Source organism: Ranitomeya variabilis, chromosome 5 (assembly GCF_051348905.1).
Source record: "Ranitomeya variabilis isolate aRanVar5 chromosome 5, aRanVar5.hap1, whole genome shotgun sequence".
NCBI classification, from domain to species: Eukaryota; Metazoa; Chordata; class Amphibia; order Anura; family Dendrobatidae; genus Ranitomeya; species Ranitomeya variabilis.
Genome location: NC_135236.1, coordinates 126,400,041 through 126,414,112, shown reverse-complemented (window position 1 = coordinate 126,414,112; position 14,072 = coordinate 126,400,041). Strand labels below are relative to the sequence as shown.

Here is a 14,072-nt window from a genome sequence, read left to right as displayed (position 1 = left end):
CGGGAAATAGAGCTGGAGTGACAAAGGCTTCAGATCTTCACCCTCATTTGCACATCAATCCAAACACTGAATTCTCAGTAACAGAGGAACTAACTAGTCATGTAAAAGGTATTGCTTGTCATGTTTTTTAAACAGTTGCATGTGCTTATGCATTGTTTTGGGGAATTAAATCCTTCTGACAGACTCCCTTAACCCCTGGAGCTTTTTTCAGTTTTGCGTTTCCTTTTTCGCTCCCCTCCTTCCCAGAGCCATAACATCTTTATTTTTTCGTCAATATGGCCATGTGAGGGCTTATTTTTTGTGGGACGATTTGTATTTTTGAACGACACCATTGGTTTTACCATGTCGTGTACTATAAAACAGGGAAAAAAATTCCAAATGCGGTGAAACTGCAAAAAAGTGCAGTCCCGCACTTGTTTTTTGTTTGGCTTTTTTGATAAGTTCACTAAATGCTAAAACTGACCTGCCATTATGATTCTCCAGGTCATTATGAGTTCATAGACACCAAACATGTCTAGGTTCATTTTTATCTAAGTGATGAAAAAAAATTCCTAAAAAAAAAAACAAAATTGCGCAATTTTCCGATACCTGTAGCGTCTACATTTTTCGTGATCTGGGGTTGGGTGAGGGCTTATTTTTTGCGCGCCGAGCTGATGTTTTTAATGATACCATTTTGGTGCAGATACATTCTTTTGATTGCCCGTTATTGCATTTTAATGCAATGTTGCGGCGACCAAAATAATTTAGTTCTAGCATTTTTACTTTTTTTGTCGCTACGCCATTTAGCGATCAGGTTAATCCTTTTTTTTATTGATCGGGCGATTCTGAATGCAGCGATGCCAAATATGTGTAGGTTTGATTTTTTTTTTTTTTATTGAATGGGGCAAAAGGGGGGTGATTTGAACTTATTTTTTTTTATTTTTTCATATTTTTAAAAACATTTTTTTTTTACTTTTGGCATGCTTCAATAGCCTCCATGGGAGGCTAGAAGCTGCCACAACTTGATTGGCTTTGCTACATAGAGGCGATGCTCAAATCGCCTCTATGTAGCAGAATTACGGATTGCAGACTACATGCACTACCGACCCCATTCCCTCACATCTCCTCCAGTCTCTCTCTCCAGTCGTCAAAACTCACCTATCTACAATCTTTAATCTCTCCCTCTACTCTGGCATTTTCCCCTCCTCCTTCAAACACTCTATCATTACTCCATTACTAAAGAAACCCGCCCTCGACCCATCCTGCACAAATAATTACAGACCGGTCTCCAATCTCCCCTTCATCTCTAAACTATTGGAGCGCCTGATCTACTCCCGCATTACCCGCTACCTCTCCACTCATTCCCTCCTAGACCCTTCACAGTCTGGTTTCCGCCCCCTACAGAATCTGCACTCCTCAAAGTGACCAATGACCTTCTGACAGCAAAATGCAAAGGTGATCACTCTCTGTTCATTCTTCTTGACCTTTCTGCAGCTTTCAACCCTGTTGACCACCCTCTCCTACTCTCTAGGCTCCAGTCACTAGGCATTAAGGACACTGCTCTCTCCTGGTTCTCTTCCTATCTTTCTGACCGCTCCTTCAGTGTTCTGTTCGATGGCTCCACTTCATCTCCTCTTCCTCTCACTGTCGGGGTACCCCAGGGCTCAGTCCTTGGCCCCCTTCTCTTCTCCCTCTACACGGCCCCAATTAGACAGACCATCAGCAGATTTGGCTTTCAGTACCATGTTTATGCCGATGACACACAACTATACACGTCATCCCCTGACCTTACCCCCGCTGTACTACAGAACGCCACTGACTGTCTGTCTGCAGTCTCCGACATCATGTCCGCTCTCTATCTGAAACTTAACCTCTCCAAAACTGAACTTCTTCTGCTCCCACCATCTACTAACATCCCTAAACCTGACCTTTCCCTCTCCGTGGGTGGCACCATAATAACACCCCGGCAGCAGGCACGCTGTCTGGGTGTTATGTTTGACACCAATCTCTCCTTCACATCCCGTATACAATCTCTTGCCCGCTCATGCCGCTTACACCTAAAGAACATCTCTAGAATCCGCCCTTTTCTCACCATGGAGACAACAAAAACCCTCACTGTCGCCCTAATCCACTCCCACCTGGACTACTGCAATGCTCTATTAATTGGCCTCTCCCTTACTCGACTTTCCCCTCTCCAGTCCATCCTTAATGCAGCAGCCAGGGTCGTCCATCTAGCTAATCGGTATTCAGACGTGTCCGCTCTTCGCCAGTCGTTACACTGGCTGCCCATTCATTATAGGATCCAATTCAAAGTACTTGTTCTCACCCACAAAGCTCTCCACAGTGCGGCACCCCCTTACATCTCCTCCCTCATTTCTGTCTATAACCGACCTCTGCGCTCTGCAAACGACTATCGACTAACGTCTGCACTAATGCGTACCTCCCACTCCCGATTTCAAGACTTCTCCCGCGCTGTGCCAATCCTCTGGAATGCTCTACCACAAGATATTAGAACCATCCACAATTTGCATAGTTTTAGGCGCTCGCTCAAAACACATTTGTTCAGAGTGGCCTATCATGTTCCCTAATCAGTCATTTTATGTTTGTCTGTGTAGCCCATTCGCTATCTCCATCTACCCCCCACCCCCTGAAGATGGCTGGACCATCATTGTAAATACACACCTGAGCTTTGTATCTCCCCCACCTCATTGTAGATTGTAAGCTCTCACGAGCAGGGGCGTCTTATTTTGCTTTAATTATTGTATTGTTAAAGGGAACCTGTCACCCCCCCCCCCCCCAGTCGTTTCAAACTAAAAGAGCCACCTTGTGCAGCAGTAATGCTGCATTCTGACAAGGTGGCTCTTTTAGTTCTGGGTGCTGTAACTAGAGAAGTAATCAGTTTTATAATTTGTCAGAAATACCTTGTCTTCAGTCAAGTAGGCCGGCGTTTCCCCCCTGCTTCAGACAGCACACAGCTGTCACTCACATCTTCTTGGCGCCGGGCGCCGCCTCCTCCTCGCCGCTGTTTTCAAAAGTAGCCGGCGCCTGCGCTCTCATCCCCTGCCTGGTGCAGGCGCAGTGAGCGCTGGCCGTCTTTCCTCATATGCAGCCCAGCTGACTGCGCCTGCGCGGCTGCCCTGCCTGTGATTCCCAGCCCCGCAATCTGACTGTAAACCCCCCGGGGAATGAATGGAAAGCGGGGTGACCTGTAGTTGCCTTGAGTCGTGGTGAGGCGCCCTCTGCTGGATGTCCTCATATGAACTCGAGCGTGGGAACTTTTCCAAGGCTCCAGTTCATGAGGACATCCAGCAGAGGGCGCATCACCGCCACTTAAGGTAACTACAGGTCATTCCCCTGCAATAGATTCATTCCCGGGGTTTTACAGCCACGAGCACTGCTTTAGCACAGCTCCTGGCTGTAAAATGATCTAACCCCTTCAGATGGATTTACTTCGTGGGACTTGATCTGAGCGACGGAAGGTATGAGATATTGTTGCTTTTTTATTTTTCCTTTGTTACAGAACGAGGGTCTTCAGGTGGATTACCAGTATAATAAAATATTACAATACCCTGTGTCTTTATTTCATTAAAATACTTTTAAATAATGTGTGTGTGTTTTATTAACCATTTCGTACTATTGGATTAATAATGGAGAAGTGTCATAATTGACGCCTCTCCATTATTAATCTGGCTTAATGTCACCTTACAATAGCAAGGTGACATTATCCCTTCATTACCCCATATCCCACCGCTACACAGGAGTGGGAAGAGAGAGGCCAAGTGCCAGAATAGGCGCATCTTCCAGATGTGCCTTTTCTGGGGTGGCTGGGGGCAGATGTTTTTAGCCAGGGGGGGGCCAATAACCATGGACCCCCTCTAGGCTATTAATATCTGCCCTCAGTCACTGGCTTTACCACTCTGGCGGAGAAAATTGCGCGGGAGCCCATGCCAATTTTTTCCGCCATTTAACCCTTTATTTTACAAGCTACAGCGCCCAAATTTTGCACATACACACTACTAACATTAGTAGTGTGGAATATGCAAAAAAAAAAGGGATATGAGATGGTTTACTGTATGTAAACCATGTCTCATACCCTGTCGGGTTTGTGAAGGAGAAATGAAAAGCCGACAATTGAATTACCGGCTTTTCTATAGAACACCGCTGCGTATTTCTCGCAAGTCACACTGCTGGTCCGTGTGTAATCCGTATTTTTCTCGCTCCCATAGACTTTCATTGGCGATTTTTTTGCGCAATACGGTGACAAACGCAGCATGCTGCGATTTTCTACGGCCGTAGAAGACCGTATAATACGGATCCGTAAAATACGGCTGATAGGAGCTGGGACATAGAGAATCATTGGGCCGTGTGTAATGCGTATTTTACGGATGTATTTTCTGCGCTCATACGTCCGTAAAACTCGCTAGTGTGACGCCGGCCTTAGGGTAATGGGAACTGGTGAGCGATTCATTAAAATGCAGCTATCAGAGATTGACTGTGTCATTTGAGGCTATGTACACACAATGCGGATTTTGCTGCGGGTCCGCAGCAGTTTCCCTTGAGTTTACAGTACAATGTAAACCTATGGGAAACCGAAAAAGCTGTGCCCACGCTGCGGAAAAAAACGCGCTGGGACGCAGCGGTTTACATTCTGCAGCATGTCAATTCTTTGTGCGGAATCCGCAGCGGTTTTACACCTGCTCCATAATAGAAAACCGCAGTGGAATCCGCACAAAAGCCGTGGTAAATCCGCTATAAATCCGCAGGAAAACGCAGCGTTTTTGCCCTGCGGATTTATCAAATTTGCTGTGGAAAAATCCACAGTGGACCATTCTACGTGTGCACATAGCCTAAATGGTTAGCAGCAGAGATCGGAGCCCAGCTCTGATCGCTGCTGTTATCAGGTGCCGACTGCGTTACAGTCTACGCCTTTGGAGAGAGCTCCGCTCCTAAACTCACACTCGTGGAACAGTTATTTTAATTTTCACTAAGGGGTTAAAAAAGACATCTGAAATGTAAAAACGTGTCCCTTTAGTAACCCTAAACATAATAATCTAAAAAATACAGATGATTTACATTTGCTTGTATGTTTTCTGTTTAGTGTCTTTTTCTTCTGTTTATTCCAGGAGGCGTTATTGAGGCGTTCCCACCGGCAGACAGTATTACCTGCCTAACTATAGACCTGCTGATCAGCCCAGATGGAGAAATCCACATGTTGTCCTGTGGGGACCAGATTCACAGCTTCAGCCCATTGCATTGTGTAGGCAGCTCTGTTCCTCAGTGCTCCGTGCCCCCCGACATACTGACGTCAATGTGTGATGGCATCGGAGAGGCCTGCAAGACCCGTGGGGTACTTGGATATTTGTCCTTAGAACTGGTAACATTCATAGACCCTCAGAGTCTTGAGCAAGTGGTAAGATGCTAACATACCGTATATGTTATATATATATTGTGTATACGCACCTTTAGAGGACTGATCTGAGTTTTCATGGACACCCATGAGGCCTTACTTCACCTCTAAGGCTACTTTCACACATCAGGTTTTTTGTATCAGGCACAATCCGGCGAATCTTGGAAAAAACGGATCCGGCGCAGATTGTGAAAAACTGATGAGACGGATCCGTTTTTTCGACGGATCCGGCTAGCATATCTAGATATTTGGATAAAAAAAAAATTGGCGCATGCTCAGTTTAAAAAACCGTAATCCGGCGCCGGAATCTGTCATTTTCCGGATCCTGCACCTTCCGGCTCCCATAGGCTTCCATTCTAGCAAACAGTCGGAAGTGCCAGATCCGGCGCTTCCTGCTTTTTCGCCGGAGACAAAAAACGTTGCTATGGACGTTTTTTCCAGAAACTGGAAACGACAGATTTGCCGGATCCAGCGATAACCGGACAAAACGCAATGTCATCCGGCACTAATACGAGTCTATGGGAAAAAAATGGATCCGGCGGCAACATTCACCAGATCCGTTTTTTTGAAATTTAGCCGGATTGAGCCTGACAGGCTACTTTCACACATCAGGTTTTCGCTAACACATCCATAGATGTTTCTTTCTTCTCAAACCTCACTTGTCTCATCACAGATTTCCTTTTCGTTAGATTTCATAAATTTTCCAATATACATTCTGCAGAAGTTCCTCATGATTTTCAGGATCTCTGCTGTCTGTCCATCTTTATCTCTTGCCAAGTCCTGCTCACACAATTGAACGGCTCGTTATAAGGCATACATGTAGTAGATTGTTCCAAGAACAATGTGCCGGAAACCATCTGCAATTTGGCAAAGTTTTGAAATCTTATTTTTCAACTATATGGCAAGTACAGATCATGGTAAACCACGTGCGAATTTTGCTGCTCAGTTACCATCCGCATAGCAAAAACCCGATAAAAGTGTAACTGATAACTGCAGCAATTCTTGCTCCCTTGTGATGACCACGTACCACTCATTTTTATCCAGAAGAAGCTACAGCAATCAGAAATCTTGAAAACTTTGAGGAAATGATAAAGAAAATATATTAGAAAAGTATATAGCTTATTATATTATATTTTACAATGAATAACTTTTGCTGAAAATAGAATACTTTTTTAAAGAGAATCTCACCAGATTTTTGCTATGTAATCTAAAAGCAGCATAATGTAGGGTCTGAGACTGATTCCAGCGATGTGTCACTTCCTGGTCCCCTCGCTGTCATTTTGTTATAATCAGTGTTTTCTTTGCAACAGATCTAGCAGTGCTCTGAATGCTGAGCCCCATATAACCCCACCCACACCACTGATTAGCAGGTTTCTGCCAATTCAGTGTACACAGAAAGCTGCCAATCAGTGATGGGGCGGGGTTACACTGAGCAGAAGACCAGGAGGCACAAGACACCTAGTCTTGTAGTGATAATCTCCTGCTGATAAAACACTGATTTTATTGAAACAGCAACACACAGCCTAGTAAGTGATACACCACTGGAATCAAGGTCTCAGTCCCTACATTATGCTGCTCTCAGATAACATAGCAAAAACTTGTTGACGGATTCCCTTTAAATTTCTTGGATTTTTAATATTACCACAATACCAATTAACCCTTACTAATATGTTTGCATATCCTTTGTATTCCAAACCAGGTACTGCTTAGATAATAAATAAGCTTAGATAAAAAAATTACAAATACACATTTAATGAATGAATTAGAAGCCTCTGCCACACAGACACTGCCAGAGAGTTGTCAGCTGTATACAATGCATTGACTTTAATCACTGCCCTTTTTGACAGCTATCACCTAGTCACACCGCTTAGTAAAAGTGGCAATATGACAGAGCTTTGTTCCTGGCAGCAAAAACAATGTGAATTGTTGTGGTCATGTTTGTCCATCTCTAAATAACAGAAGTGGACAGCCCCCTTGTGGGCAGCTCGTTACCAGCTGCCGATTAGCGCTCCCCTCGCCCCCTGGAGCAGATCCTTACGATGACGGATTGGATCTTTAATAGCCCAGCAGATTCCTGCCAGTTGGTTATTAAGGAGAATCCCGGCAGTGATTCATTTAGAGGGCATTTGCTTGTGAATATGATTTAGAAATTAGCAGGAGTTTAGCAAGAGGCTGAGACTGGCTGACCTCTTAATAATGTTATAATGATGCCATTTAACATCCGCCGCTTACACCACTGACTCAGCTCAGTGCCACCAGAGTCGTTTCTCGCTGGCAGGCAGCACATAGGGGGAGACCCTAAATCTGACCCAGCATTGAGCACTGAGCAGGACAGATGTCCGTGTGCAGAATGTCAAGTAAGCGAAGTGGCCGACCTCTTAATTGTGACTATTGCCTTTGCTCACTATGACCTTGCAAAAGTCATTACACTCTTATACCAAGAATGCAAATGCAAGACAGCAATTTCCCCCGAACTGTGCACATGCGTGCTTCATGTGTTCATGTTACAGAAGCTGTCCATTAAAGGGGTCAATACAGATGGCACATTGCTGAAGGGAGGCAGCTGCTTTAAGACCACTCCTGTCAATGTGCTTGGGAGCTCCTAATTAAATGGCTCCCCTCTGGCAACATCCCTGATCTAAAAGTATAAACCATGAAGTTTGTAGACCACTGATTTTATTTTCCGCAGGCGTCTTCGGCATTAGATTACAGGGTGTGCCGACCAAATAGCCTAGTTATGTCCCGCTTGGATTAATGGCAGTCGATAGAACTTGATTCTGCTCATTGATCAGGACATGGACATGAGCTGTGTGTCAGACATTGTTCATTTTCTTTCTTTAGATTTGGGCAACAGACCTAGACTTGTGTTATAGTGATCAACTAGCAATGACCCAACTTTTGCTCTATCTTACCAATGGGACACTGGACTGTAGAAACAGCCGCCTGACTGTGCCACTGGTGCCAAAGAAAGTGGGACGCCCCAGACACAACGCTCAACCAGCACAGGTAAATCCGAAGATCGTCTCGCTTCCTTTACCTTCTCCGAATTATAAAAAAAATAGTCTACTTACAGGGCGAAGCATACGTCAGAGCGACTTGTACCATCAGAATATAGTATGCTTACACCCAGTCTGTCCCAGTATCACATTAGTAGGGTCCACTAACAATGACGGAGCTGTAATGGTCTATGATTGTCCTATCCCTTCCTGTACTACTTCCTGACGCGCGATTAGACGTAATCCACCAGTCATTTGATCATGTCTGTTTATAAAAGATTTCATGACTGGGAAATCTGTGTGAGTCGCCAGAGATGGAGGTGTAGATAATTGGTAGAGGTCAAAGAAGCAGAGGAACCTTTTAATATCATGGTCATGGGGGAACTGTGCCGAAAATCGTGCAAATCTTTAATATGAAAACATACTCTAAATGTGAGTGAACTTTGCTGAAATCTTTCAGAATTAATTGCTGATTGTGTATATGAGCAGAGCTCACTCTGGTGATTTGATCAAGCTCTTTCCCATGATCTGATGTTTGTGGTCATATCCACAAGATATGCCATAATGGTATGGTAAGAGTGGATCCCAACAATAAGACCCCCAACTATGTCAAGTACGGGTCCCTGATGCGCGGTACTCTCAGTGGATAGAAGGTCAAAATTCCCATACTGGTCTGTGGGCGTCTCTCCATTAATTTGTATGGGAATTCTGACCACCAATTCACTGACAGCCGCGCCAGATGGGACTGTGTGCTGAAGGTAGATTTGGGTTTTGTTGGTGCCACCTTTATCTGCCATTTATTGCATATATGTTCAAGATAAGAATACAGCTATAAAATAAAATGTTCTTCTGTACGGTCACTGGTATGTTATCAGTAGAGTGCTCATTTCTGTGATGGTGGGCATAGATACAGATAAGTAAATATTTAAAGACCACCAATGCAGAATATTACCCCAAATATACAGCACTGTGCCACCAACTGGACAGTGTAGGTTGTGGACAATGTAATTTGGTTTATCCGTCACCACAAACACCATCAACACACAAAGCCAATCGGCCAAACAACCACAAAGAAGTCAGAATATATTAAAAAAAAAAACACATGTACTTTATTACATTACACTGACAAGAATAAAAATGGATCACGCAGTGCATGAGAGGACAAGACGTGGTCTACAATATCAATAGGAGTCTAAAATGTAGAACGATGAGCACCCAAAACCCAGGCTGAACAGTAGAGGTGGCCACTAGGTCAGATAAAGACAATCCAGGAAACTGGTAATGTACAGAACACACAGGTCAAAAGTGAGCACATACCCCTGCTTGCTGGGATTCTGCCCACTTGATGCAGATAAGTATAAGGGCTCGTTCTGACGAGTATGTTACACGGCCATGTGCTGTCTGTGTAAAGATTGGACGTCACAATGACCAATCTAATTCCATAGAGATGTTCATATCAACGTTTTTTCACATGGATCGGGTGTCTATGTGAAAAAAATCACATCATGTACTATTCTCTTCCATGTCTCGGGTGAGACTCAATCAAGTCTATGGGTGCAAAAAAAAAAATTAGATCCCATACAGAACATCGTAAGACCCGTGTGCCATCTCATTTTTACAGATACATTGCCATTATTAACCTAATAAACTGATCATGTACATTTTTGAATGAAAACAGATCACACCCGGACATAAAAAATAGACATATAGATGAAAAATTGCATGAGTTTTCTGGATGAAACGCAGTCAATTTTCGATACTCTTGTCTCTTTCATATGAACAATCCTATGATCAAGATACAGTAGTCTGCAAAATAATTTCCACATGATGGTCCATCGAAGTAATAAAAAAGAAATCTGACAAAAATACAGCTACTAGGGATGTTCATGCAGGCTCTGCGGCTATATTCGGCCTTGTTAGGATCGTGCTTTGTGCTAACAGTGTCATAAGTAAGAGAATTTATGGTTTTGATCATGAACTCGCAGACTGGTTGGATGTGTGGGCAGCTGAGATTCATTCCTGCCATATCCACACAATTACTGATGTTCTATTCACATCTTTTCCGTCCCGTTCCTGCTGTTTTCTCATTTAATGAAGTTTATCTCCTCTTCTCCCCTTTCAGTAAGACGCAGTGTAGTGTGACTCACCACGCTCTTACCTTTCTAGCCCTCACTACATTAACACCCACTTTTCCCTATTTATGAACCCCCTTCAATAAAAGAATACATTTTCTCAGTGCTGCTGCTCCTGTAATTATGTATAAAACCAATCACTCATTATTTGCAAGATAGATGAGGCTAAATAAGCACAGCATTAATAATTTACAAGACTCTTCATTATGCCAGTGTATGGGCTGTGAAGACCCAGCAAGAGCAATGCCAACCCTTAAACAATGGCGTTCCATCACCGCCGCCCCATCCTGCTTCACGCTTGTTAAACAGAGACATGGATTATTCTATCAAACGCTCCTCGAGTTTCTGCCCCCCCACTGCAAGTGAACAGCTTCTGAAATGCACCTCCTATAGTCCCCCCTCTGCACGTTAATGACTCCAACCATGGGTGATAATAATTCTGCAAATATTATAAACATGATTAGCTTGCACTCGGAGATTGATTGCGGCAGAGTTTTCCAAGTGCTCTTGTCAAGGTTCACGCTGGCATTTCATTATATTCGATGGGATCAAATGTACCGAATGATCTGTAAGGTTGTGATATACAGGCACTCCTTCAAGGCTTACACATTGTGTGATCGCATGGTCAGAATAATGTAGGCAATATGGGAGAGGGGACTAAAAAATTACACTAATCAAACCACTAGTATTAAAAAATCGGGAACCAGATTTATGATAGTTGTCTAAAAACATAAGTGTGTTTAGGGAAATTGGTTAAAAAAAAAATAGCAGTAGTCATTTGTTCAAACCCTTCCAGCGTCCGCGCCACTGCTCCGGTAGACCCCTATGGTCTTCATTTATTGGTCCTGCAGTGATGACATGCAGGACACCTTCTGGTCAGTTCTGCCAATCCCTGACCTCAGTAATCCTATGCTGTTCTAGCCACTAAGGCCAGTGATTGGTTGTGGAGGTCACATGCAAGGACAACATGTTATCACTGCCGCCCGGGATGTAAAAGGAGACCACCGGAGTGATGGTTCTGGAGCTGCAGAAGTTTTAACAGATGAGTATTGATTTTTTTTAATTATTTTTCAACTTCCCTACACTTAAGCTGGTTATTCACATTAAAAAACTGTCAGCTGAATGGTCATTTAGCTAACAGCTCTCTCCCAAAACTCCGCCATACACCAGACCACTTACACTGACGGACCGCGAGAGAAGTTTGGCAGAGGCTTATCCTTTGGCTAGGTGATAACTTGTTTTCACAGGACAACCCCTTTAGGTATCCAAACAACCATATATGACCATGTGTAAAACTATTCTAAATAATGCATCACATAAAGTGGAGCTTAAATCGTGTAGGTTTGTCCACCTTAAAGAAGCATTCCTTACATAGTTTTTTTCCTCTTAATATATTGCATTCATCACATTATATAGTACTGTGTACTTACAATTGCTCATTTTGCTTTTCTACTCACTTAATTCTTCTCTTTTCTCTGCTCTATGGAGAAGCATACTCCTTGTCAACAAGTCATTTGCCTCTTCAACTCCTGTCCCAGCTGCTCCGCTCCTTCCCCCTGCCAGGGACTTTTGCAGTGATGATTCATGCAGGGAAAATAGACTTCTGAATATACCAGAATATACTGTACTTTCATATACAGTAAACTTGATCTGAGGTATCACAGGAACCGTTTCTATTTAAAGTCTGGCTGGATCACTTCATTCCTTATAAACCACATCACAGTGGTTTATGAGGAATTAATCAATAAAACATAAACCAACAAGTCCATGCAATAGTGGTGGTTGGCCCGTCTGGCTTAGAGTCCAGCTTTATAGTCCTGTAGCAAAGGCACTCAATCCAGGAGATCTGCACACCTCCATACACACAGCCATGTGTGAGGCTAACAGCTCTCAATTTACAAAGTCAACCACACCCAGGGGTGGAGATATGGTGAGCAGCCAACTCTCCTAACTCTTCAGCTACTCACAGTCAGTCAATCTGTCATGGACAATTAACCTATTTTAGTTTTACATGTACTAAAGCATTACTCCAAGTTTATCTACCAAACACTGTGTCCAACAGCCACTTTACAAACCTCCCCCCTCTGCCTAAAGCCATGGGCTTGGCACCTTCTTCCACTAGTTATAGGATTCTCGAGAGGACATAGGTGCTACCATGTAATTCCTGGCTACATGTTCCACGTGCAAGCGAAAATCCTGCAGGGCTAAAAGCTAGAAGGTAACACAAGCATTTTTCTCTTTTTCCTCCCTCATCCACCTGAGTGGGGCATGGTCTGACACTAATTTGAATTTCTGCCCTAAGAGATAGTATCACAGTGTGTCCATCGCCCACTTTACAGCTAAGCATTCCTTTCCTACAATGGAATAATTGTTCTCACATTTTGACATTTTCTCAAGTAAAGAACAGGATTCTCTTCTCCATGTAGCTCCTGAGAAAGGATCGCTCCCAATCCGACTTCTGAGGCATCTGTTTAGAATACAAATTCCTTGTTAAAGTCGTGGGCAATCAGCTTACACAAATCTACTTTCAGTTCTTGAAAATCTGTCTCCAGCTCCAACATCCATTTGGCCATGACTGATTTTGTCCTCTTAAGGAGATCTGTCAGGGGTACAGCCACCATGGCAACGTTTGGAATAAACCTCCTGTAGTACCCTACGATTCCCAGAAAGGCCTTTACTTGCATTTTTCAGAGTGGTTTCGGACAATTTTGAATTGCGTCCATTTTATTGATCTGGGGTTTGATGTCGCCTCTACCTACTACATATCCAAGGTATTTGGCCTCCTCTTCCACATGGCACATATTTTTGGATTTATAGAGAACCCGCCTTCCTAAGAGCATAAAACACCATCTAGACCTTTACTAGATGGCTACCCCAGTCTGGGTTGAAGATTATGTTATCGTCCAGATATGCAGCAGCGTAATTTTTATGGGGTGCGAGGATCCAGTACATGGCTCTCTGAAAGGTGGCCTGAGCTCCCTGTAGTCTGAACTGCCAATATCCCTTTGTTAGCTCCAAGGTGTTTATGTACCTTTCCGGACCAAGTCAGCGAAACACGGCATTGGATATAAAGTGAACTTGGAGACATTGTTCAGCTTACGATAATCATTACAGAATCTCCATTCTCCATCGGGATATCAAAATACAGCTGCTGGCCAAGCACTGTGGTCCCAGGCAATCTGCCTGGGGGCCGGATAAAAAGGTAATCGATGGCTGTAAATGGCCCACGGGCCTGAGGTTCCCCACCCTTGGTCTATATAGTCCTGGTATCAACAAATGCTCCACTATTTCCTCTCTGACCTTAGTAACCTGGTACAATAACTCCCCATTCATCATAAAATAAGGAAATCTAGTGTCTTCCACCGGCTCATGTGCTATGCCGTTTAAAACAGTTAAATTATTGAATACTTCTTTTAGAGTTAGGCCTCTATGATGGGTGGACCCAATATATTTTCTCTGGTCACCCCTATCTCAGGAATATCTGCCTCAGGGAATACTATCTCCTCGTCTCCTACCATTGCACAGAAGGGAAATGCGTCAGACTCTGGAGGTAGTGAG

The 14,072-nt window shown here is 43.7% G+C and overlaps 1 protein-coding gene across 1 annotated transcript in view; it reads left to right on the top strand.

The window, feature by feature from the left end:
• IQCH (IQ motif containing H) overlaps positions 1-14,072 on the top strand; it is a 122,182-nt gene that overhangs the window by 85,283 nt on the left and 22,827 nt on the right. Inside the window, exons 16-17 of the mRNA XM_077263254.1 lie at positions 5,103-5,389; positions 8,228-8,392. Of these exons, the coding sequence (XP_077119369.1) occupies positions 5,103-5,389; positions 8,228-8,392 (452 nt within the window). The remainder of the gene's footprint in view (positions 1-5,102; positions 5,390-8,227; positions 8,393-14,072) is intronic.